The sequence below is a fragment of the Asparagus officinalis genome, chromosome 5 (assembly GCF_001876935.1).
Source record: "Asparagus officinalis chromosome 5, Aspof.V1, whole genome shotgun sequence".
NCBI classification, from domain to species: Eukaryota; Viridiplantae; Streptophyta; class Magnoliopsida; order Asparagales; family Asparagaceae; genus Asparagus; species Asparagus officinalis.
The window spans coordinates 76,113,118-76,137,194 of record NC_033798.1 but is presented as its reverse complement, the minus strand read 5'-3'; the positions used below and the strand labels follow the sequence as shown (position 1 = coordinate 76,137,194).

General features: G+C 35.7%; 1 protein-coding gene across 1 annotated transcript in view; it reads right to left on the bottom strand.

Moving 5' to 3' along the window:
• LOC109843967 (ABC transporter C family member 13) overlaps positions 1 to 24,077 on the bottom strand; it is an 82,469-nt gene that overhangs the window by 21,585 nt on the left and 36,807 nt on the right. The window contains exons 12-28 of the mRNA XM_020412966.1: positions 23,325 to 23,443; positions 7,975 to 8,072; positions 7,752 to 7,818; positions 6,747 to 6,864; positions 6,551 to 6,667; positions 6,376 to 6,456; positions 6,029 to 6,301; positions 4,649 to 4,750; positions 4,499 to 4,566; positions 3,697 to 3,828; positions 3,459 to 3,606; positions 2,731 to 3,014; positions 2,373 to 2,520; positions 2,060 to 2,235; positions 1,879 to 1,990; positions 1,738 to 1,791; positions 539 to 661 (exon numbers count right to left, since the gene is read on the bottom strand). Coding sequence (XP_020268555.1) covers positions 539 to 661; positions 1,738 to 1,791; positions 1,879 to 1,990; positions 2,060 to 2,235; positions 2,373 to 2,520; positions 2,731 to 3,014; positions 3,459 to 3,606; positions 3,697 to 3,828; positions 4,499 to 4,566; positions 4,649 to 4,750; positions 6,029 to 6,301; positions 6,376 to 6,456; positions 6,551 to 6,667; positions 6,747 to 6,864; positions 7,752 to 7,818; positions 7,975 to 8,072; positions 23,325 to 23,443 — 2,220 coding nt within the window. The remainder of the gene's footprint in view (positions 1 to 538; positions 662 to 1,737; positions 1,792 to 1,878; positions 1,991 to 2,059; positions 2,236 to 2,372; positions 2,521 to 2,730; positions 3,015 to 3,458; positions 3,607 to 3,696; positions 3,829 to 4,498; positions 4,567 to 4,648; positions 4,751 to 6,028; positions 6,302 to 6,375; positions 6,457 to 6,550; positions 6,668 to 6,746; positions 6,865 to 7,751; positions 7,819 to 7,974; positions 8,073 to 23,324; positions 23,444 to 24,077) is intronic.

The following is a 24,077-nucleotide window of genomic DNA, read 5'->3' as shown; positions in this document are numbered from 1 at the left end:
TCAATAATCATTAGCCTATTATTAATCAGTTAGCCTATTATTAATCAAGTGATCAAACATCAAGTAATCATTAGCCTATTATTAATCAAAATAGTCCACAAACCAAACATTCACGTGTGAAGAAGAAAAAAAAGAAAAAACAGGAAAATCGGCCGATATGGCCGATTTTCCAAACAAGAAAATCGGCCGATATGGCCGATTTTTCGCCGATATAGCCGATATGTCGGTAAAAAACGATATGCGACTTGTTTTTCCCCGATTTGTGTCGTTGGACCCCTCAATCCGCTATATCGGCCGACATGTCCGACATGTCGGCCGATATTTAAAACACTGATAGAAATACAAAGTAACAGGACAAGTCTCAGACAGTAGTCTTCATTTAAAGGAGAGCAACAGCACTAGTTGCAGAAAATGATTAGATATCGCATAATTCTATAGTGAGCTTAATGATAACTGCTTAGAAAGAGCGCAAAGAAAATCAATGGAATTAAATCGTTAATGATGTTGCCATTAGTGGAAGTAAGACACAGCATCTTACCTCTGTCTCAAACGCCCTTATTGTTGCAGACCCATCCAAGGTTTCCGTGAACGAAGAATAGATAGGTGAGCGAGAAACACTATCAAGCCTCCGAAGTTCACGGGAAGTGCATCTATAGTAAAACTATAAAAGATGTTAATTCGCCATTGTGAAGCCACAAAATGCAAGTTTCAGAGAGGATAAAGCATAAGAAATGTTATATATGTAGAATTAATTACATCATAAAAAATAAGGAAACCCATCATCTATTAGGATGAATTGTACATGTAATGAAAGATGGTATTTTACGAAGAAAATAGCTTTCTTTTCCAAGATAGTATGTACCATGATAACTAAACAGAAAATTTTACATTTCTTCCAAATAAGTTTTCTGTTCATCTTTATCTTAGTCAAGGTATCTTGTAAAACATCAATTGTTTTGTCAATGGTCTTTCATTAAGCTGCTGTTCCTTAAGCATAGAGTTCTTTAAACAAGAATCATCTGCCTACTTTATATTTCTATTGACCACATGACATTGTGAAAGAATATTGTCTCTCGTAACTAGTAGGAAGCAGTCACATGTTCGATGATAGAACTGGTAGGAAGTGTGTACATATTTACATATGATTTTCAATAAAGTGGTAACCAACAAAGCATTAAACAGCTTGTCCTCTACACAATGGTGACCTGCCAACCCTTAGCTTAAGCTTTACAGTAAATGATCATCAATATTCTTCATTGACTACAGAAATTGCACGATATGCAATTCTCAGAGATGCATCTAACGTTCACATTCTCATCGTCACCCAAACACCGAGCTTTATAGTTGGATGCACCTTCTTCTGGATGCAACTACATCATTCTGTAATGGTTATCTGACCTAATATGTACATCACAAATATCATAGCTCTGTTACATGCCTATGCAAGGACTAAAACAAGACAGTAGTGAGTTCCCTGGTGGTACTGCCATCCATGGTCATTTTTGAAAGGCTTTTGCAAGAAACATATACATACTCTTTTTGAAACTAGGCCAACAAGTGGAACCTGGTTTTACAAACCTGAACCAACTCCAATCTGAATAAAAACATACCTATGCGCTGCGTGTGCATGCTAAATCTAGACCAACAAATTCAAAAGAAGAAAGTATAAATCTAGAAAATGTAGCTCAAAAAACTGCAATTTCCTGGTAAAGAACAAAGAAAAGGAAATACTCATACCTGCAACTTTTTGTAGATAAACCCCAAAGGAAATAGCAGAAGAACAAAAGTTATCTGCATATCCATTGATCAATCGTTAAAATGAACCTTAGCTGCCTAAACTGCTGATACATAATAATCAGACAGATAAAGCTAGTTCACCTGTGTATAGCACAAGACTGTTGTAATTCCCAATAAGACCAAGAAGTTGTTTAGAAGAATGTTAAGAATAAATGGAAGGGAATCATCAATCATGTATAGATCTGAAGACAATCTGCACGAGTATCAAATATAAAGTAGGAAATCCAGAGCTCAAATTTTCTGGAGCTGAAACTCTGCTAACCTGTTCAGAATCCTTCCACTTGAGTTTTGGTCGAAAAAAATTATAGGTGCATTGACAAGTTTCTTCAGAAGATCACTGTGTACCCTGACTGCAGCATGTAGACCACCATATGCAAACGAGAAAGCCCTCACAAGGGTTAAAAGGGAATTCGCCGCACCGAGGATAATGAGAATAAACTACAAAATATACTTAGTATCAGTTTCAAATTTTAATAGACTCAGCTGGCTTACTCAACATATTAAAATATGTTTTACCACCAAATTGAAAAGTCAATTAAAAGTACTTGAGAGGAATAAAATATTGAAACTATTACCATATAATACATCATGTACTCAGTTCCAGTGGTGGCATCCACCCAGTGAGATAACCAGATATCATTTCCATTCCGAGATGCTTGCATGAGGACTGCTGATATACAAATGATACTAACAACTGGCCAACCAGTATATGCGGCATAGCTTCTGTGAAGTACAAAAGCAATATAGAATTAACCTACTAGAAGACGCAGGTGTTATAACTAAAATGATACTTTCAACTATATCCACAAATGAGATATGGCATTGTGATGATTTTGGTGAACAGAAACTTCCTATTATTCCATGAAGTTATAAGAAGTGCCATAAATTTACCCTATATTCTCAATATATGAATAAAACAGAACTATAACTTACTTGTATACTCTAAAATTAACTCTACCCTCTTCCCTTGCCTCTACATCAGTCCTATTCTGCGCTTCCTTTGAAAGAGATATACAATCACTTAGATGGTTATCATAACTCATTCTTTCAAGAACAAATAAACTATTTTCCATCAGTGTAAGTTGTGATGATGCATCTTTTGAAGCTTCTGAAGTGGACATCATCGAATATGGAGAAAGTAAAAAACTAGAAAATGGCCCAGCCCACTTCACACTTCCTTTGTTCATGACAATGATCATATCTGCAGCAGATATTGCCTGTCAAGAGATAGAACAAGTAAATTCCTTTGCTTTGGAACTCCACAATGAAACCCTATGCTCTGCAATGTTCAGAAAACATTCAAAGGGATGTTTATATGAAGAGATTAATGGGTGTCCTATGTCAATGAGGGGATTTTCCTCCTTGACACCTATGTGGCACAATCCCCACCAACTCACACTCTCTCTCCTACTTTATGAGGATGGTGGAGATTGTGCCACATAGGCGTCAAGGAGGGAAATCCCCTCCTTGACAAGGATACCCATTAATCTCTTATATGAAACTATTGCCATATAATAGGCAAGAAAACAAAAGTTCTGTGATTGTAGACTGGTTATATTAATGTTCTCATCCATTACAGAGACAATTGACATATTCTCAATATCTGACCACCAGTTAAACTGTTTCAACAATTGGCTGAGCAAGTTTCAATGAATGCCAACCTGAACATTATGAGTGCACAGTACACGCGTCTTCTGGTTCATTAGAGGACCCAGTATTGCTTTCTGTAAAATCAATACAGCAACCTGTGAATCAACTGCGCTGAGTATATCATCAAGCAAGTATACATCAGAGTCACGATAGATTGCCCTGAAAACAAAGACAAATTGATAGCACATTAACATAGGTTAATTTTCTAATAAACATGTGTGTGTGTGTGTGTATAGAAGAAATGTTTACCGTGCTAATGCAAGACGTGCTCTCTGTCCACCAGATAAGTTAAGACCTTTTTCTCCAATATAGGCTAGGTCATCTCCAATCATTCGTGAAATATCAACATCAAGTGCACATGCCTGTAATACTTCTTCATATCTGTAATTCCAAAACATAAAACTCCACAATTGATAAAGAAAACACAATAAGTTCATTTTGTAAGTCATTATACTATAACTGTACTAGTTTGCAATTCCTAGAAAAACACATACAGAGACAAGGAAAAAAAAATTGGCCAACTGAAAAAAGAAGAAGAAGAAATTATTCATACACGATTCAGTTACCAATCCACCAAAGCTCTTAAGTTGATGGTTCTGGAAAATGGTAAACATCAAGCAACAGTATGGTACCAGGCACATGGGCCTTCAGGCATGTGGAAAGGCCTCCAAGAGCATAAAAAATGCTTGGAATCAGAACAATATGGGGTTGAGCAAATGCTGTTTGGATTATCAATATTGAAGATTGAAACCAAGAGCAACAAAAATGCTTGGAAAATGGTATACATCAAGCAACAGTATGGTACCAGGCACATGGACCCTCGGGCGTGTGGAAAGGCCTCCAAGAGCAACAAAAAATGCTTGGAATCAGAATAAAAATGGGGTCAAACAAATGCTGTTTGGATTATCAATATTGAAGGATGGTGTTGGCACATGGCACCATGTAGAGACTGACTAACCCAAAGCATAAGCTAATGGGTTATGGTCTAAAGAATGCATGTTAAACAAACTTAGAAAGGAGAAAAGTCTTCCCATAAGTTGGCCCAGCTTACCTTCTAGCATTTGGTTTTTCACCAAATAAAATGTTATCGCGTATAGATCCTGATAGGATCCAAGGTACCTACATTAAGAATAGGCTACAAGTCTGAATATTTTAATAGTAAATTGAAAAAGAGAACCCCTTTAGATAAAAAAAAGTAAACCTGTGGTACATATGCTATCGATCCTCGGGAACTTATCAACCCATTAACAGTCCGCATCTCTCCCAAAATAGAACTTAACAAGGATGATTTACCTGAACCAATCTGGAAAAGTAATAGCTAAGGAATAAATTACAGCAGTCTAAGCGAGTACAATCAACAGACGAATCACACAGAAAATAGACATCAGAACTAGGTATGTACAAGCAATAGGATCTTTATTTAAAAAAAAGATGATTTAGCACACAAGTGTCGGAAGTTGCAGACTATAAGGTTTATAAAATGTCTTAAATGTCCTTTCTGTCACACTATAACTCTAAAGTTATGATGAGGGTTGAGGAATATGTTTTTATATTGAAAGAAAATGATTACGTAGTCTGAATGCATGTACTGATGGTAAGATACAATATTTTCATTTGTTACGAGCTTAACAATATAAATTTTTATAGGATCATCGCAAAGCATGTGTAAATCTGAAAAGGCTAAATTACCAGATTGGTATATTTAGCAGGGCTATATTTACAATATAGTATTTTTATTTTCACTTGCGACGTTATGGTATTAATATCAACAGTTGAAGCCTTGACGTCAATTTGCTATTATTTTATATAAGAAAAGTAACCAAATTAGTATATTTAGTAGTAGAAAAAATAATCACATTGGCATTAATTTTGATATTAACACCATAATGTCACAAGTGAAAGAACAAAAAAAAACCACATTGGAGCAAGGGTCCTAATAAAAATGCCAATTTGGTAATTTAGCCAATTGAAAATCATCAGGCAATTCAATCTACCAAGCAAAATATATAAACAATGCATACTGAGTGACAACCAATATCAAGTTTTAACTTAAGAAACTTACTGAAACTACAGGCCAGTTGAGGTTTAAAACAACATTCCAGCAAAAAGAAACAAATATGGGCTAGTGTTATTAAGTGTTGTAATAGAAACCTGAGAATGATTAGGTGCTGTAATAGAAACCTGAGAATGATTAAATAAATATGGGCTAGTGTTATTAAGTGTTGTAATTGAAACCTGAGAATGATTAACAAAAATATTATAATAGTGTCACACTGTTTAAATATGTCAACAAAATCAGTCTTAATTATTAGGTAATAAATTGCCATATACATCACCATTTTGAAATACTAATCCATGAATTGTGAGAAGATCAAATGAAGACCCGAATCGATTAGGGATTTAAGATCACTTGAAACCTAAACTCAACTTCCAATACCCTACGCCGAAAAACTAAACAAATAAACAGACAACTGAAATTTTGATTCAGAAATAGATCAGTTATTAATGAAGTATACATTCCCTACATTTAAGTGATTTGGACTTTACTGATAAAGAAACTATAAACAGAATAAAGAAAAACCTCTCCAATTATAGCAATAAGCATGCCCCTTGGCAGGTTCAGTGTAATTCTGCTCAATATGGTGCGATAGTCTTCTTCATTGCTACTTGACCAAACACAACATGCATCTTGAAAAACTATAGCCAATGGATCAGCATCAGTGACTCTCTGACCTTCAGAAGAACATGACAGAGTATCCAGAATACATGACTGTCCGTGTGAAGGATGCTTCTCTGCGGATTTATGCTCAGGACAGGACAGGAACTTGCTCAATCGCCTTGTAGAAATTACAGCCTGCAATAAAATGAAACTAGAAGATGACACATCGTACTGCTCAAAGTTGGGAATATGATTAATAAACAGCTTACATCAATTAGTCCATTAATCACCCATGGAAAAGAATTCAAGGGAGTGATCAATGTATTGAATAGAGCAATACAAGTGAACACCTGCGGAATGGGTCCAAGAATGGATCAGTGAACTCCCACATACATAATTTCATGAAATATCACAAGAGGAAACATAAAAGCATCATGGAATTACCGTAGCAGCATTTAGCGGATGACCCATTAGCGCGAAGGTGCTAAATGTAAACAGAGAAAAAAGAGTAGGTGTTGTTGCCCAGAAAAATACACACCAGGCATCCAAATATTTCCGTGTCTAGAAAAGAATGGGTAAAAATATCAGAATTTGATGTTATAACTAACACAAATTCAAATCAAGGACCGTTGTGGCTCACAGAGAGGTATTTCACTTCCATTTCTCTTCTTTCCATCAATCGGTCAGCAAATATAGACTCCCAGCCATACATCTTCAGAGTGCGAATATACGATAAAAGTTCTCCAGCACCTCTAATCCTGTGTATGATTCAAATTATGGCAATTACATAAATGACACAAAGGTAGTTCAAACTAAATATATTTATATGATGGAACAAAGAAACTGACATGGAAAATACTTAAATATAGGCTTGAAAGGTACACAATACTATGCATGTTATTATGGTTTGTTTTTGGCTATACCTTTCTTGCTTGGTATCTTCAAAAATATTGAAGAAGTTGGTTGCCATTAGAGTACTTTTATGATTGAACATTCAATCACTCTGGTAAATAAAATGCAATTGCTACATGCTAACAAAAGAATTACAACACTTTGAAGTTACTTTAAAACAATCAAAGAGAGAAAATCTTAAATTCTCCAAATATTAAAATGTAGTCCAACTCTGCATCTGTGTTACTGGGAAGAAGAATAGCTTCAATAATGGATGAAGTGTGAAAATGATTAATGATGGTCTGCAGAGGGATCAATTGGTGGTGCCTCTGGGAACATAGCATACTAGTTAAAGGTATTATTAGGAAAAGGAAAAAAAAATGGATCAACGAAAAGATTTGAGACGTCCTGCTTTCTGTTATATGTGGCATCATGACCCCTAGCCAACCAAAAGACCTGAAAGAATGGCTATTATTTGTATGCATTGTCACAATCATGCTCCTGCTATATGTGCTGCGCTCCTCGTGCTGCCCAAAACCTCCCAAATACGCACCTGTCCCTCAACTCATAAACTCCTATTCCATGTGTGCATGGTATGATGATACAACTTTTTTAGGATTAACCGTCAACAGATATTACTACCATGCACATTATAAACATGCTTACCTTACTGTAAGACTATCATACAGTAAGACGATATAACAAGAACGAGATTCAAATGATAATGATCTCAGATAAAGAGCCACCAAGTTACCTTTCATCCTTTTCTTTCATCATTCCCTCTGTTGCTCTTGCAATAAGTGTAGAGATCCATTTGTTTACTGAAAAGGAAGTGATTATGTAGTGAGCCGTGCCTCCAAGCACAATAAAATATTAAGAAGAGTTTAAAATGTGAAATAGATGTGTTGCCAAGCGGGGTTAGCATTTTTGTGTGGAGGTTGTACTATTTGCGTGCATTCAGTTAGTTGTATTGTTACCTGGTATGAGCAGTATGGTTATTACAAGTCCAGCAACAAATGCAAAACGGACTTGCGTGTATAAAAGATACAGTGCCACACAAATCTGTAGAGGCATGCTGAAAAAAGGACCACATTAGTAATGATATTATGTCCAATAAAAAAGACTGATTAAATATTATGCTACTTAAAACTAAAAGTACATTAACACACGTAAATAAAAAAACCACCAGAACACTAGAATTGATTATCCCATTCAATGACAAACATCCAATAAGCTTCATGTCTTTTGGAATTAGTATTGGGTTATCGGGTTAGGACCCATTAACCTATTTACCCATATGTACTCCTATATATATAGACCCATGGTGATGAATAAAATATACAATTCTGATTTACCATCTTAATATGGTATCAGAGCAAACCCTCCAAACCCTAACCCTAATTTTAAAAAAAATTGTACTGTAGCTCTGAACCCTAGCCGCCTCTCCAAGCTTCTCTGCGCGCCGCCGTTACCCACCATCTTTCTCCTCGTTGCGGCCTCAGATCTCGGTTGCCGCCACCATCCTTGTCGCCCTCTGTGCTCACATCTGTCGTCGTCGCCGGGCTGCTCCCGAAAGTTGAAGAAGGTGCTGGAGACTAACACCGACAGCCCATATCTGATTGACTCTTTGCCGAACCTGTCAACGTTCTACGCTGACAACATGAAGCCAGCGTGCAGGAATTCAAGTTCTCCATCAAGCAGCGGGCCTTGACCATCAACCGCCCACCATCATCATCTTCTTCGTTGAAACAGGCTTCTTCTCTTTTTTGGAGGAAGTCTTATGTCCATAAACATAAAGTGCATAATTTCCAACGAGGAAAAGCAGAACAAGACCAACTACCACAATCAGACTATGACTCATGGGTTTAATCCTTTTGCTGCCTCCTCCTTTATAATATTCCCCGCGTTTTCAGAAAAAGTGAACTGATCTTGACCCATCGCCAGCAATCCGACTTCGTTGCTCTCTCTACTCACTGTCGCCGTCGCTCTTAACCTTCGGGTTTTCTTTTTATAAAACATTCGGGTTTTCATTCTAACATTCGGGTTCCATTCTAACATTCGGGTTCTAACCTTCAAGTTTCTATTTTAAACCTTCGGGTACTATAAAAGAAGATTACGATTCTTCTGCTACCGTACTATCCTGTTCTGTAAAGATGACAAGATCTGACATCTCTTCTGCTGTCACTACTACTACTGCTGCTGAGATTTCTGCACTCAAAGTTATATTAGGGACCACTGTGAAGTTAAATGACACTAATTATCTCTTTTGAGCACAAACCTTTCGCATCTTCATTGGAGCTCAGAACAAATTGACTTATCTTCTGGCCTCACCTCCTACTTCTACAGATCCTATGTATCCTACATGAATCTCTGCTGACTGTGATGACTTGGCTTCTTAACAACATGGAAGCGCAGATCAGTAATAGTGTCATGTTTTCGACCACTGCTAAGGAGATGTGGGATAATTTACAAATTATATGCGGCAATGAGAAGAATGCATCCCATGTGTTTGAGCTGTATGAACGACTTTTTTCCCTTCAACAGGGCGATCGCTCTGTTCCTGAGTACTTAGGTGAGCTGAAAGGTCTGATCGATGAATTAGAGATGCATCAGCCCGTCGTTATGGATGCATCGACGCTGTTGAGATATCGTAGGGACCTCGTAGTGTCCAAGTTCTTGTCAGGTCTGAGTCCCACTTTACAGTCTCAGGTATGGGGCCAGATACTAGGAGGAGATACTATTCCTTTATTGACTGCTACATTCTCCAGAGTTATGCATGTATCTATTAGAGTTACTACTGCATCACCCACACCGTCTCCTCCGTCACTTGATCAGTCTGCTATGTTCTCCGGACGTGGCAGATGTTGCGATCGTGGTCGCGGACATAGCCGCGATTCAGGGGGAGGACGATGCCCTTTTGGTGGGAGACAGATTGACTCAGATAGGAGTATGCGTCAGTGCAGATATTGTAGAAGGATTAATCATATATCTGCGAAGTGTTGGGAAAAGTTTGGTCCTACATGGGCCCAAATAATTGATATTATATCTACATCTGCTGCTTCTCCTAGGACTACTTCTGCTCCCTCCACAGTTCAGATTTCTAAGAATGAGTATGACCGGTTGCGTCAACTCAAGCCCTCTCAGAACAGTTATTCTGCTACTCATGCATCCTTTTCAGGTATGGATGTCTACACATTGCCTCTCCTCATAGATCATGGGTATTAGATTCTGGTGTCTCATCTCATATGACAGGTATAAAGGACCACTTTGTATCCTTAAATCTTTCTGACAAGTTTCCATCTGTCAGTATTGCCGATGATACATACTCTCCAGTTCTTGGTGATGGAGTAGTCCATGCTACTTCATCATTGACTCTTACTGATGTTCTATATCTTCCTAAGTTTCCTGTTAATTTACTATCTATCAGTAAATTCACCAAACACAATAACTGTAAAGTAACATTCTTTCCTTCTTATTGTGTTTTTTAGGACCGACTGTGATGAAGATTGGTTCGAGACATGAGAGAGAAGGCATGTACTATTTGGACGACAATGCGCCCGCTACTGGTCTTGTTGTAGATAAGCCTGATCATTCTTTACTATAGCATTGGCGCATTGATCATTTCTCGATATCGAAGCTTTGGTCTGTCATTTCTATTCAGTCTTCTATTTCTTCTTTAGGTTGTGAGTCTTGTGAACTGGGCAAACACCATCGTGCTACTTATCAGAGTCGTGTTGATAAACGCAGTAATTCTGCGTTTGAGTTAGTGCATTCTTATGTTTGGGGTCCTTGTCGTATAGCTTCTATGAAAGGTTTTAGATATTTCATTGTCTTTGTTGATGACTTTTCTAGCATGACTTGGCTTTATCTGTTAAAAGAGATCTGAGGTTTTCACTATTATTGAAATGTTTTATAATGAAATAAAAATAAATTTTCTACCTCAATTCGTATTCTTCGTACCGATAATGCTTTGGAATACATGAAAAATGATGTCTCTCGTTTTTGTGCAAATATTGGTATTCTTTATCAAACTTCGTGCTCTCACACTTCACAACAAAATAAAGTTACCGAGAGGAAGCATAGACATATTTTAGATGTTGCTAGAATCTTGATGATACATATGAATATTCTAAAGTATTTGTGGTCTGAAGTTGTTCTTAGTGCATGTTTCTTGATTAATAGGATGACCTCTTCTGTTCTTAATGGTAAAATACCATTCACCTGCCTTTATCCTGAGAAACAGATTTTTCCAGTGGTTCCTCGTGTTTTTGGTTGTACTTGTTTTGTTCAGGATTTATCTCCGAGACTGGATAAATTATCTCCACGGTCTATTAAGTGAGTCTTTGTGGGATATTCACATACTCAAAAAGGTTATCGATGTTATAATCCATCCACAATAAGGTATTTTGTGTCCGCAGATGTTACTTTTTTTGAGTCTGTTCCATACTTCTCTTCGGCTGGTCCATCTCCAACTGTCAATCCATGTATTCTTCTACCATCTATTGCTCCTATTACTGTTTCATTGTCTGCTTTAGTTCCTTCTACCAATGGATCTTCTCCAGGTTTACAAGATGCCTCTACTTTGCCACCTGCATCACCGCCACTACTGACGTGTTCTCGCCGTCCAAAAGTTCTTCTCTCTGCTCCAACCGAAAAGTCATCTCCAGTTGCCAGTCTGCCTCCTTCTAATACTTTTATTTCTGTTGGTCTTATTGTTTTGATGATGTTTAACAAACAATTTACTTCTAATGTTGTTTGTCTAGTGTTTGTGTTTTCGTAATTTACTTCTAATGTTGTTTGTCTAGTGTTTGTGTTTTCGTATTTATTCTAGGCAAATAACGAGTTAGAGGATGGATGATGTTGTTTGTCTAGTGTTTGTGTTTTCGTATTTATTCTAGGCAAATAACGAGTTAGAGGATGGATGGATTGCGTTATAACGATCATATCAAATGGAGGTTGGTGGAATAGTGGTTGAAGCTTATGCAATTCAAGTTCAAGATCCAAGCTCAGGTTCATCCGCATAGTGTACAAAGTCAAGCTTATTGAAGATCAAGATTTAACTTGGGTAACTTAGTTTAGGTTTTATATTATGTGTGTTAAGTACCTTAAGCTCAATATCATATACACACACGTATTTGGTTTCTATGTATATATATAGTTATATATATACATGCATGGTTTTGGGTTTTCATGTTTACAAATATGAAATTACATATTCCATATTTATTATTGTGATTTGGTTTAACTACTTAGATATGAAACAAATATATTTTTATATACATACTCATATGTTTCATTTTCTATTGTATTTGTGAAAATACTATATTCATTGTTTATAGACTTCATAACAATAGTTTACATCTTTCTTCAAGTCTATAAAATTATTTTGTAAAGTTTCAAAACATGGTTTAGCTAAAATGTCAAAATTCATATGTTTACATTTTCATGTTTTGGACTATTCTGCAAAATGATGATTTTTCACAAATGGGAAATGCAATTTAGAAAATTCTTTTTGTAATATGTTCATTTACATGTTTATATATATTTTCCAAAGTTTCATTATTTTTGGACTTTATTTGTTATTTTTAACATATTTTTAAAGTCTCAAAAATCTGCTTTTAAAACCTGTTTTCTGTAGTATCAGTTCGCGGTCGACCGTCACGGTCGACCGTCACGAGTTCAGAAACTCATTATAGGTTTTTATGGCTGGGGGGGGGGGCGGGGCGGGGGGTCGACCGTGGCGGTCGACCGTACGCAGTCCAGAGACTTTCGCGGTCGACCGCCTGTTGTCCAGAGCCTTTTTATGTTTCTTTGTTGCTCGCGGTCGACCGCCGCTCTGTCTTTTCAGTTCCAACGGCTATTTTTCTAGCTGTTTTCTGATGGCTTTTTGGTCTTTTCTATTGGGTTTTGCTAATGTTTTGAGAGACTATAAATACCCCATTGCTCTCATCTTTCAGCAACAACCAAGAGAGTTTCTTAACCAAGTTTTAAAGAGTTTTAACAAGGGTTTTAGTTTGGTTTAAGTGTGTTTAAGAAGCTTTTAAGCATTTGGAAGTTTGAGTTTGTGAAATCAATTTCACAAGAGCTTGAGGAGATCATCTATTGGTGTTTGGGCATCCAACTATTCTCCTTCCATCTCTTGTCATCTATTGAGAAGTTTCCCTAAACTCTTTTCTAGCTTTATATCTATTTGCTTGATTATCATCTTATTTAAAGCTAGTTTTACATTTGAGTTTAGTTGATTTGATTCACTCATTGTTTACACACCCACTTGAGCTTATCATATTTTCATACATAGTATATTTGGGTTGGTGAGAGTTGTAACAATTGAGTGTGAGCTTTTATTGTGTTCTCATCCATATTAGAGAACAATCATTTATTGTAATTGTGCTTATTGTGATATTCACTTTGTAATATACTTGTACACCGAGAGAAGCGTGTGACAAGAATTGGGGATCGTCCTAAGAGGAGTGACGTCGGTTGACGAACCTAGGGAGAGGTTATAACCGAGCACTTGAGGGAGACACGTCTAGTTCAACACTTGAGGAGGGTGTAGAGAATTGGGGATCATCCCAAGAGGAGTGGTGTCGGTTGACGAACCTAGGGAGAGGTTGTATCTGAGCACTTGAGGGAGACACGTCTAGTTCAACACTTGAGAGGGTGTAGAGTGGGATTACAAGAGTGGTGATTGTAAAGTTTTCGGTTAGCTAGAAAACCGAGTGTGAGATGTAAACTTTGTTCGGGTAAACGTAGAAAACCCGGTTGTGTTAGTGGATTTCTCCCCGAGAGTGGGGAGCGGAGACGTAGGACGGAAGGTCCGAACTCCGTGATCATTTGATTGTGTTTGTGTGTGCTTTGACGTTCATTTATATTTGTGCTCATTGCTCACATTGCCATTGTCTCATTAGTTAGCTTGTCCACCTCTTTGTTTAATCCTTGCTCATATATTTGTAATATCTCATTACTAGGATATATTCATTAGTTCATATTGCTCATCCTAGCTCATATATATTGTTGTATTTCATTCTTACTAGGATAACTTGTTAATTAATTTTAATTGGCATAAAATCGGATTAGATTAGCATAAGACCCTAATCAGCCCCTTTTAGGGTCTAACAATTGGTATCAGAGCTTGGTGCTCTTTGATTTAAGAACTAATCGCCTTGAGTTAAAGATCCAAGTTATCTTATTTATGCTAATCTAGTTATGATTGCTTTTGTCTTGCTTGCATATATTCACATATATATCATGAATATAAATGTATTTCGTTTAGGCTATGAATCAAATGTTGCTCCTAAATTCATTAATTTCCCTTATGCACAATGGGCTTCTAGATTTAAACTATTTGTTGCTCCTAAATTCATTAATTTCCCTTATGCACAATGGGCTTCTAGATTTAAACTATTTGTGCAATCTAAAAATATTGACTTATGGGAAGTTATTGATTGTGCTTACATTGTGCCCACATTGGAGATATCCAAGTGGAGCGATCATGATAATAAAATATTTACAATGGATAAGCTTTTGTTAGAATTTTTGCTTAATGCTTTTGACTCATCCTTTTCTAATAAATTTGTTCATTTTGAGCTTTTGACTCATCCTTTTCTAATAAATTTGTTCATTTTGATAGTGCTTACAAACTTTGGAAATTTATTAAAGCACATATAAATTTGTTCATTTTGATAGTGCTTACAAACTTTGGAAATTTATTAAAGCACATCAAGGGGACTTGGAAGCAATCCGACAAGCTTTGGAGGATTCTTCTTCAAGTTCATATGGAGCATCATGCACACGACCACAAGAGGACAACTCTTGTGTAGTAAGCGATTCCGATTCCGATAATGATTTATCTATTGATGAACTCGCTTGTGCATATGAAAGATTATCTCATGCCTATACTAAATTACAAAATAATTTTATTGATCTTAAGAGTAAGCATATTAGTTTAAAATCCGATCATGAGTCGCTAGCTTCCAAACTTGATATTGTTATTAAAGAGAATGCTATCTTGAAAGAAAACAATGAGTTATTAAGTTTGGAAAATAATAATATGTCTTCATCTATTGCTAGCTTAACTCATGCTAATAATGATGCCATGATAAAACTAAAAACTATTAGAAATGAGTTTAGTTCTTTTAGAAATGATCATGTTTCATCTACTTCTATTTCCAATGCTTGTATGCATAATGATAAGTTGAATCATGTGAAAAACCACATATCTTGTTTTGATTTAGCATTAAACACATGCATTGATAATCATAAGAAACTTATGGACAAGTGTGCTAAATCTAGTGCTACACACTATGCACACTTGTACAACAAAGTTTACAAGTACTCCATTTGTGATCGTAAAGGCCATTTAGCCAAATTTTGCTATGATGCACACAAATATAAAAATGTCAATGCTCCTTGTGCATCTCATCAAGTCTCTTCATCATATGTACACACATGCACCCATTGTTCATCATAAGCATGCTAATGTGTATCATTGTGATTTTTATGGTAGAGTTGGTCACTTAGCTAAGTTTTGTTTTGATTTGCGAAAAGTTTTTAAATCGCAAAATATTTTAAGTAGACCAACATTATTTCAAAATATTTCTCATTTGCAAAATAATCTTAAAAGACCATCTTTATTTGCAAATGTTCCTTGTACACATCCACATGGTTAATATAACCAAATGCATCATCTTCATTACACTTATTGCAATCGAATGAGTCATTTACATAATTATTGCTATGACCGGACCTGTGCACTAAATACGCCTAAATGGGTTCATAACCCTAGGGCTTTGAGCTTGAATGATAGGGGTCATGTCCCTAAACCTTTTGGTACTAAGAATACTTGGGTACCAAAACAAATTTGATTTTAAACCAAGAATTTTAGTATTTTTATAATTGTTTTTCTTGGTTTTGAAAAATGTATTTTAAACTTTTATAAAAACAATTCCTTTTATTGGTCAAATTCTTTTGTTTTCATAATTATTGGTTTTGTTTTGATGAGAGGTTTGTATTTATATAACCCTCCGGGTTTATTGGGTGTTTATTCTTAAATCATGTTTACTGGATGCTTAAATGTTTATATGGGTTGTTACTAGCTCAAGAACTAGATATAGTTACCTCTCTTGATTTTTGAAAATCAATGATGGTTTAGTTTTATACTCTTAAAAATAATTTTTTTTAAATCCATAGTTCATAATTCTTGTATGTTACTTTTGAACTATGAAAATTTTGCTTTGATTTGTTCTTTTGAATTCATTATATAAGCACAAATAGATGATTCAAATTTTAAATATGCTTTATAATGCATTCTATGAGTGGTTTGATCAAGTCCTCAAAGAAAGTATTCTTTTTGATCAAACATCGTTTTTGGATTCAAACTTTGATTTATGATTTTCTTTTTGATCAAACATCGTTTTTGGATTCAAACTTTGATTTATGATTTCATTTGAGTGATTTGTTTTTCTTTTTGAAAACCTTTTTCATGGTTCTCATGTTCCCTCATTCTTTTGCTTTCATAAATTCATTCATACATGGTTTTTATACTTGAGAAATGAGACACTATGTTCACTTTAACATATTTATATATGTTCTCATTATCTTTTTTGTATGTGAGTTATGTTTAGCATGTTTTTAATCTATGCTTTCTCACATATATATGCCTTAGCATTCATTTCATACATTCATGAGGCATTTTGATAGGGGGAGCAATCCCTATTTTTTATACTCACCCATGCTTATTGATAGGGGGAGCTTTTGCTCTCTTCATCCTTTTGTCTCCTTTTTTATGTTATCAAAGGGAGAGAAATATTGTGAGTATATTATTTCTTATTTATATGCATGATATATTATACTTTGTATATTCATTTCCTTTCATACATATATCCTTTTTGTAAATTATTTGTCATCATCAAAAAGAGAGATTGTTAGCCTTCTTGTTTTGATGATGTTTAACAAACAATTTACTTCTAATGTTGTTTGTCTAGTGTTTGTGTTTTCGTATTTATTCTAGGCAAATAACGAGTTGGAGGATGGATGGATTGCGCCATAACGATCATATCAAATGGAGGTTGGTGGAATAGTGGTTGAAGCTTATGCAATTCAAGTTTAAGATCCAAGCTCAGGTTCATCCGCATAGTGTACCAAATCAAGCTTATTGAAGATCAAGATCTAGCTTGGGTAACTTAGTTTAGATTTTATATTATGTGTGTTAAGTACCTTAAGCTCAATATCATATACACACACGTATTTGGTTTCTATGTATATATATAGTTATATATATACATGCATGGTTTTGGGTTTTTATGTTTACAAATATGAAATTACATATTCTATATTTATTATTGTGATTTGGTTTAACTACTTAGATATGAAATGAATATATTTTCATATACATACTCATATGTTTCATTTTCTATTGTATTTATGAAAATACTATATTCATTGTTTATAGACTTCATAACAATAGTTTACATCTTTCTTCAAGTCTATAAAATCATTTTGTAAAGTTTCAAAACATGGTTTAGCCAAAATGTCAAAATTCATATGTTTACATTTTCATGTTTTGGACTATTCTGCAAAATGATGATTTTTCACAAATGAGAAATGCAATTTAGAAAATTCTTTTTGTAATATGTTCATTTACATGTTTATATACATTTCCCAAAGTTTTATTATTTTTGGACTTTATTTGTTATTTTTAACATATTTTCAAAGTCTCAAAAATCTATTTTTAAAACCTGTTTTCTGTAGTATCAGTTCGCGGTCGACCGTCACAGTCGACCGCCATGAGTTCAGAAACTCATTATAGGTTTTTAGCGGTCGACCGTACGCAGTCCAGAGACTTTCGCGGTCGACCGCCTGTTGTCCAGAGCCTTTTTATGTTTCTTTGTTGCTCGCGGTCGACCGTCGCTCTGTCTTTTAAGTTCCTACGGCTATTTTTTCCAGCTATTTTCTGATGGCTTTTTGGTCTTTTCTATTGGGTTTTGCTAATGTTTTGAAAGACTATAAATACCTCATTGCTCTCCTCTTTCAGCAACAACCAAGAGAGTTTCTTAACCAAGTTTTAAAGAGTTTTAACAAGGGTTTTAGTTTGGTTTAAGTGTGTTTAAGAAGCTTTTAAGCATTTGGAAGTTTGAGTTTGTGAAATCAATTTCACAAGAGCTTGAGGAGATCATCTATTGGTGTTTGGGCATCCAACTATTCTCCTTCCATCTCTTGTCATCTATTGAGAAGTTTCCCTAAACTCTTTTCTAGCTATATATCTATTTGCTTGATTATCATCTTATTTAAAGCTAGTTTTACATTTGAGTTTAGTTGATTTGATTCACTCATTGTTTATACGCCCACTTGAGCTTATCGTATTTTTATACATAGTATATTTGGGTTGGTGAGAGTTATAACAATTGAGTGTGAGCTTTCATTGTGTTCCCATCCATATTAGAGAACAATCATTTATTACAATTGTGCTTATTGTGAGATTCACTTTGTAATACACTTGTACACCGAGAGAAGTGTGACGAGTCGGGGATCGTCCCAAGAGGAGTGGCGTCGGTTGACGAACCTAGGGAGAGGTTGTAACCGAGCACTTGAGTGAGACACGTCTAGTTCAACACTTGAGAGGGTGTAGAGTGGGATTGTAAGAGTGGTGATTGTAAAGTTTTCGGTTAGCTAGAAAACCGAGTATGAGGTGTAAACTTTGTTCGGGTAAGCGTAGAAAATCCGGTTGTGTTAGTGGATTTCTCCCCGGGAGTGGGGAGCGGAGACGTAGGACGGAAGGTCCGAACTCCGTGATCATTTGATTGTGTTTGTGTGTGCTTTGGCGTTCATTTATATTTGTGTTCATTGCTCATATCGCATTTGTCTCATTAGTTAGTTTGTCCATATCTTTGTTTACATTATTTACCCTTGTGTTGTTTATATATCCTTGCTCATATATTTGTAATATCTCATTGCTAGGATATATTCATTAGTTCATATTGCTCATCCTAGCTCATATATATTGTTGTATTTCATTCTTACTAGGATAACTTGTTAATTAATTTTAATTGGCATAAAATCGGATTAGATTAGCATAAGACCCTAATCACCCCCCTCTAGGGTCTAACAATTTCTTCTAATCTGGATATTCCTATTGCTCATCAGAAAGGTAAACGGTTTTGTTAAATCATCATATATCTGATTTTGTTTCCTATGACCGTCTTATTCCATCTTCTCGTCAGTTTGCTTTGTCATTATCCTCTACATCTATACCCAAGTCATATGAGGAGACCATGTTAGTTCCTGCTTGGAAACAGGCCATGGATGATGAGATGGATGTACCTTTTCCTATGGGTGCTACTGTGGTTGGCTGTCGATGGGTATATACATTTAAGTATCGAACAAATGGTTCTGTTAATCGTTATAAAGCTTGTCTTGTTGCTAAGGGTTATACTGAAACTTATGTGATCGACTATCTTGAGACGTTCTCCCCGTTGCCCGTCTCAATTCTATTCACCTCATTTTCTCTATGGCTGTTAATTTGGACTGGACCATGTTTCAGCTAGATGCTAAAAATACATTTCTATATGGTGACTTACAGGAAGAATTCTATATGAAGCAACCACCGGGATATGTTGCTCAGGGGGAGAATACTGTTTATAGGCTTAGAAAGGCGATTTATAGTCTCAAACAAAGTCCACGAGCATGGTTTGAGAAATTCAGTACTGCTATATTTGGTGTTGGTTTTAAACAATGCCAGTCAGATCACTCGGTCTTTATCCGACGTACTATATCTAGTTTGGTGATTCTGGTCATATATGTTGATGACATCCTGCTAACTGGGAGTGACTTTGCTGCCTTAACAGAGACTAAGGAGTACCTTTCACGTCACTTTGTGACTAAAGATATGAGAAAACCCAAATACTTTGTTGGGATTGAGATTACATATCAAAAAGACCGTTTGCTTCTATTTCAAAGAAAATATGTATTGGACTTGTTAGAAGAAATGAGTCTTTTAGGGTGTAGGCTAGCAAGCACTCCAATGGAGGTGAATGTGAATCTGTGACGTGATAATAGTCTTCTCCTAGATGATGCAGGTCGATATAGGAGATTGATTGGCAAGTTGATCTATCTTACTATGACCATGTCTGATATTACTTTTGCAGTGGGAGTACTGAGCAGGTTTATGCATAAACCTAAAGAGGTTCACTGGACAGCGGCTCTGGGGATTTTAGCTTATGTTAAAAGCTATCCTGAAAAGGATTACTATATAAGAAACATGAACATTTACACATCTCTGTTTTTTCTGATGCTAGGTATGCGGGAGACATAGGAGATATGAAGTCTACTTCTGAATTTTGTACTTTTATTGGAGGAAATCTGGTAACTTGGAAGAGCAAGAAACAAGATGTAGTATCTCGATCTAGTGCAGAGGCAGAATACAGAGTTATGGCTCACACTGTTTGTGAGATGATATGATTGCAGAAGCTATTGATAGAGCTTGGTTTTGCTCAGCCTGGATCTATGCCTATGTATTGTGATAACTAGTCAGCTATCTATATTGCAAACAATCCAGTGTTTCATGGGAGAACTAAACACATTGAAGTTGATTGTAATTTTGTCAGAGATGCTTGGGAAAAGAAAGTGATCTCTTTTCAGTTCACTCCGTCTTCAGAATAGTTAGCTGACATTCTTACTAAAGGTACCTCACCTAAGGTGTTTTCCATTCTATGTAACAAGCTGGGCATGATTGATATATATGCTCCAGATTGAGAGGGAGTGTTGGAATTAGTATTGGGTTATCGGGTTAGGATCCATTAACCTATTTATCCATATATACTCCTATATATATAGACCCATGGTGATGAATAAAATATACAATTCTGATTTACCATCTTAACAATGTCAATATGGTACTGCTCATGTAAAAACTATTTGCAGATGGCGAGTATGATCAATGCCTGACCGTCCATTCACAAGGAACCTTGCTCCAGTGGAATACTTCTGCGCAACGGTCTCAAAATTAAGAACATCTTCCATTAACATTGTAGTCACGTTGATAGTAGAAATGAGTAAATAAGAAAGAACAAAAAGAAAACAAAGTAGAACAAGTTTAATAGAACTGGATCTCAACTCTCAGATACTGATGATCAGTGCTATTTTGACTATACTGAATGAGATATGCTTAACATCTGGATGCAATTTACGTTTGTAAACATGGGAAAACCATAAGAATGAAAACAAAGTTTTAGATCACTGCATCCTGTTGATAATGTACCGATCACAGCAACTCTAAGTTAGAGATGGTTAAGATGGAAAACTTCATATAGACATTCTGATAGACACTAGGACTTGGAGTTGAAAGGCTAGTATGGTGAATAATGTTAGTAAGTTTGGTAAAAAGGAAAAGGTTATCACATTTAATTGAAAAGGGTGCTCTTTTGAACATACTGAATGAGATATGCTAAGCATCAGGATACAATTTTACATAAACATGGGAAGAACCACTAGATGAAACAAATTCTAGATATATCTCCCGAGGTCACTGCACCCTGCTGCTAATCTACCTATCACATCAACTCTAAGTTAGAGATGGTTAAGAAGGATAACTTTCTATAGACATTCTGATGGAAACTAGAGCTTGGAGTTAAAAAGTTAGTATGTCAAATAATGTTACAAATCCAGTAAAAAGGAAAAGGTAATGACTTGTGCTTGACAAGGAATAGGTATAGGAAGAGGATGGCATTGATAGTGCAGAAAATTGGACCTGACAACTATACAAGAAGAAGACAAGGGAGAGGGGGGGAAAAAGAAGACTTAAGGAACAATTCCAGTGAATTTAGACTAAAAAAGTATGCATCTGATACCATCATTAAAGCAGAAACTTTTAGGACTCATATTTAACTGGATTAGTATGATGAATGCCATGCAACCTACTATATCTTACATGCATTATGCATACACTGATTAATGAGGCGTACAAATATCTAATACATATCTAGTACTTCGATACTCAAATACTATATGTATACATGAATACTCCCAAGACATATCCAAAAAAAAGTATAATCCCTCCTAGAATACTAGAACATATTCTATTTGTCTTGAAATTCTAAACAATTCTTTCCATACAGAAAGAATGTGTCCGTCAGTCTTCCTCTTTCAGTCACTGTTATGTTGCCATCTAACCAGTTATAGTCTCAGTTGAGTACCTAGCAGGGAACCATGTTCACACAATGACCGTTGCACAACTACCATCCTTCATAGCTGGAAAGGGCAACTGGAGTAGCACTATATGTTTATTGTCCTAGCCAGTTAGTCACTCCGTAACATATGTTCATGCAGACCCAAAGCCCCATCTTTCTTAACTTCGACAGTCAGATAAGTGCACTTGTTGCATCTGCTACATCATTACAGAGTACGGACCAAACAGCCTAAACTAAGAACGAAAAAAGATCAAAACCTCCATTCAGTCTAGTATTGGTCTAACAAGATGAAACCAATGCTCTACAGACTCCAATCAGTTCTCTTGGTGTGGGGTTCACTAGTCTTTGAAGCATATGCCTCTTCATTTGACGCATAACTGACGTGGCAGATGCACAAGAATAGGAAGTTGTTGCATTACATATGAAAATACCGTATTCTTGAAGATGACAGATGCAAATTTTAGTATGGGAGGAAAGGAAAGAGAGGCCACTGTAACACACACACACACATAAGAGAAGGATATTAAAAAATTCAGATGAATGTTAAATTCCTGATACAATTTTGTCTTTTTCATTTTCAGTTTTCCCTCAGTGGCGCAAAAAAAAAAAAAAAAAACTGAACCTAGTTGCGCCTTTCTCCACCAGAAATAATTGCATTACATGCTTAAATTAAACTGAAAATTCACTGGACAAGGAACTCCCAGAATACAAAAGGACAATTAAAACTGAGGATATACACTTAGTTCTTGCGGCTAGCTAAATTTGATCATCCTAATGATTCATCAAAAAGTCTTGAACTTTCAACAAGACCCATAAAATATAATGTATGGGATAACTGGGAAATTATTCCTTAGTGTACAACTTTCTCGAACAACTTAACAATAATCTCAGCCAATATTTGCCAATCAAATCCATCTACAAGCTACAATTATCTCTGAAAAAAAACTCCTAGTTTATTACCAAGAATACGCCACTGTAGTTAACTGATATCTTGGAAGTGTGATAATCCTGAATTCCTCACTAATATCTTTGTAACTATAAACTTAGAATGAGAATATTGTACCGAGAAAATTTAGCAGAAGAAGAAAAATAAATTGTTCATCACAGAAACTACATAAGACATCCTCTAGAACAAAGAGAAATACCTCCACATGTCATGAAAACTGTTACACAAGTTAACAGTACGATCTGTGTCTATAGACATGAAAGTTTGAACCTCTCCTTCAGAAAACTTTGAGCGTTCAGAAAGGCTAATATGCAGGCACTGTCATTTGCAAACCAAAAATTCAAGTAAGACTACACATACTTATGTCCAGAAGATATAAACTGAGAACAAGCCATATAAGAAACCTCCCATAAGCATTCACATACAGTACATTATAACTTATAAACAACAAACATCAAGAATAAATAAGCAAATAAATGAACCACCATAGACTTTTACAGGCAAACACCATATTGAGGGTATATTGGGCAAATTATTGCTGATATAACAGATAAAATCTGATATTTTAGGTATATCTGTTAAGAACAATACTCTATCTACCTTCATGTTATAACATTGAATGTTCAGGAATACATGTCATTTCATGTCATGTAGGAGACATTTCAAACAGTAGTGACTGATGACATTATCACAATCGTTATACCTCAGAAATGAGAAGAACCAAAGTTTCAAGCCCATGGAGGCTTGAGAATATTGTAAATTCTGTATGATTTTAATTCATTTAAGCTATCCTCTGGAAAGAACTCCTGATAATCATAAAACAAAATAATTAACAGCTCACTGAAAAGATTTTACTATTGATCTTTAAGCTATATATTATTTCAAATATATTGAAACACGCATCAAGAAAAGAATCATTTCATCTACAACTGAGCTGAATTTTATAATAGTG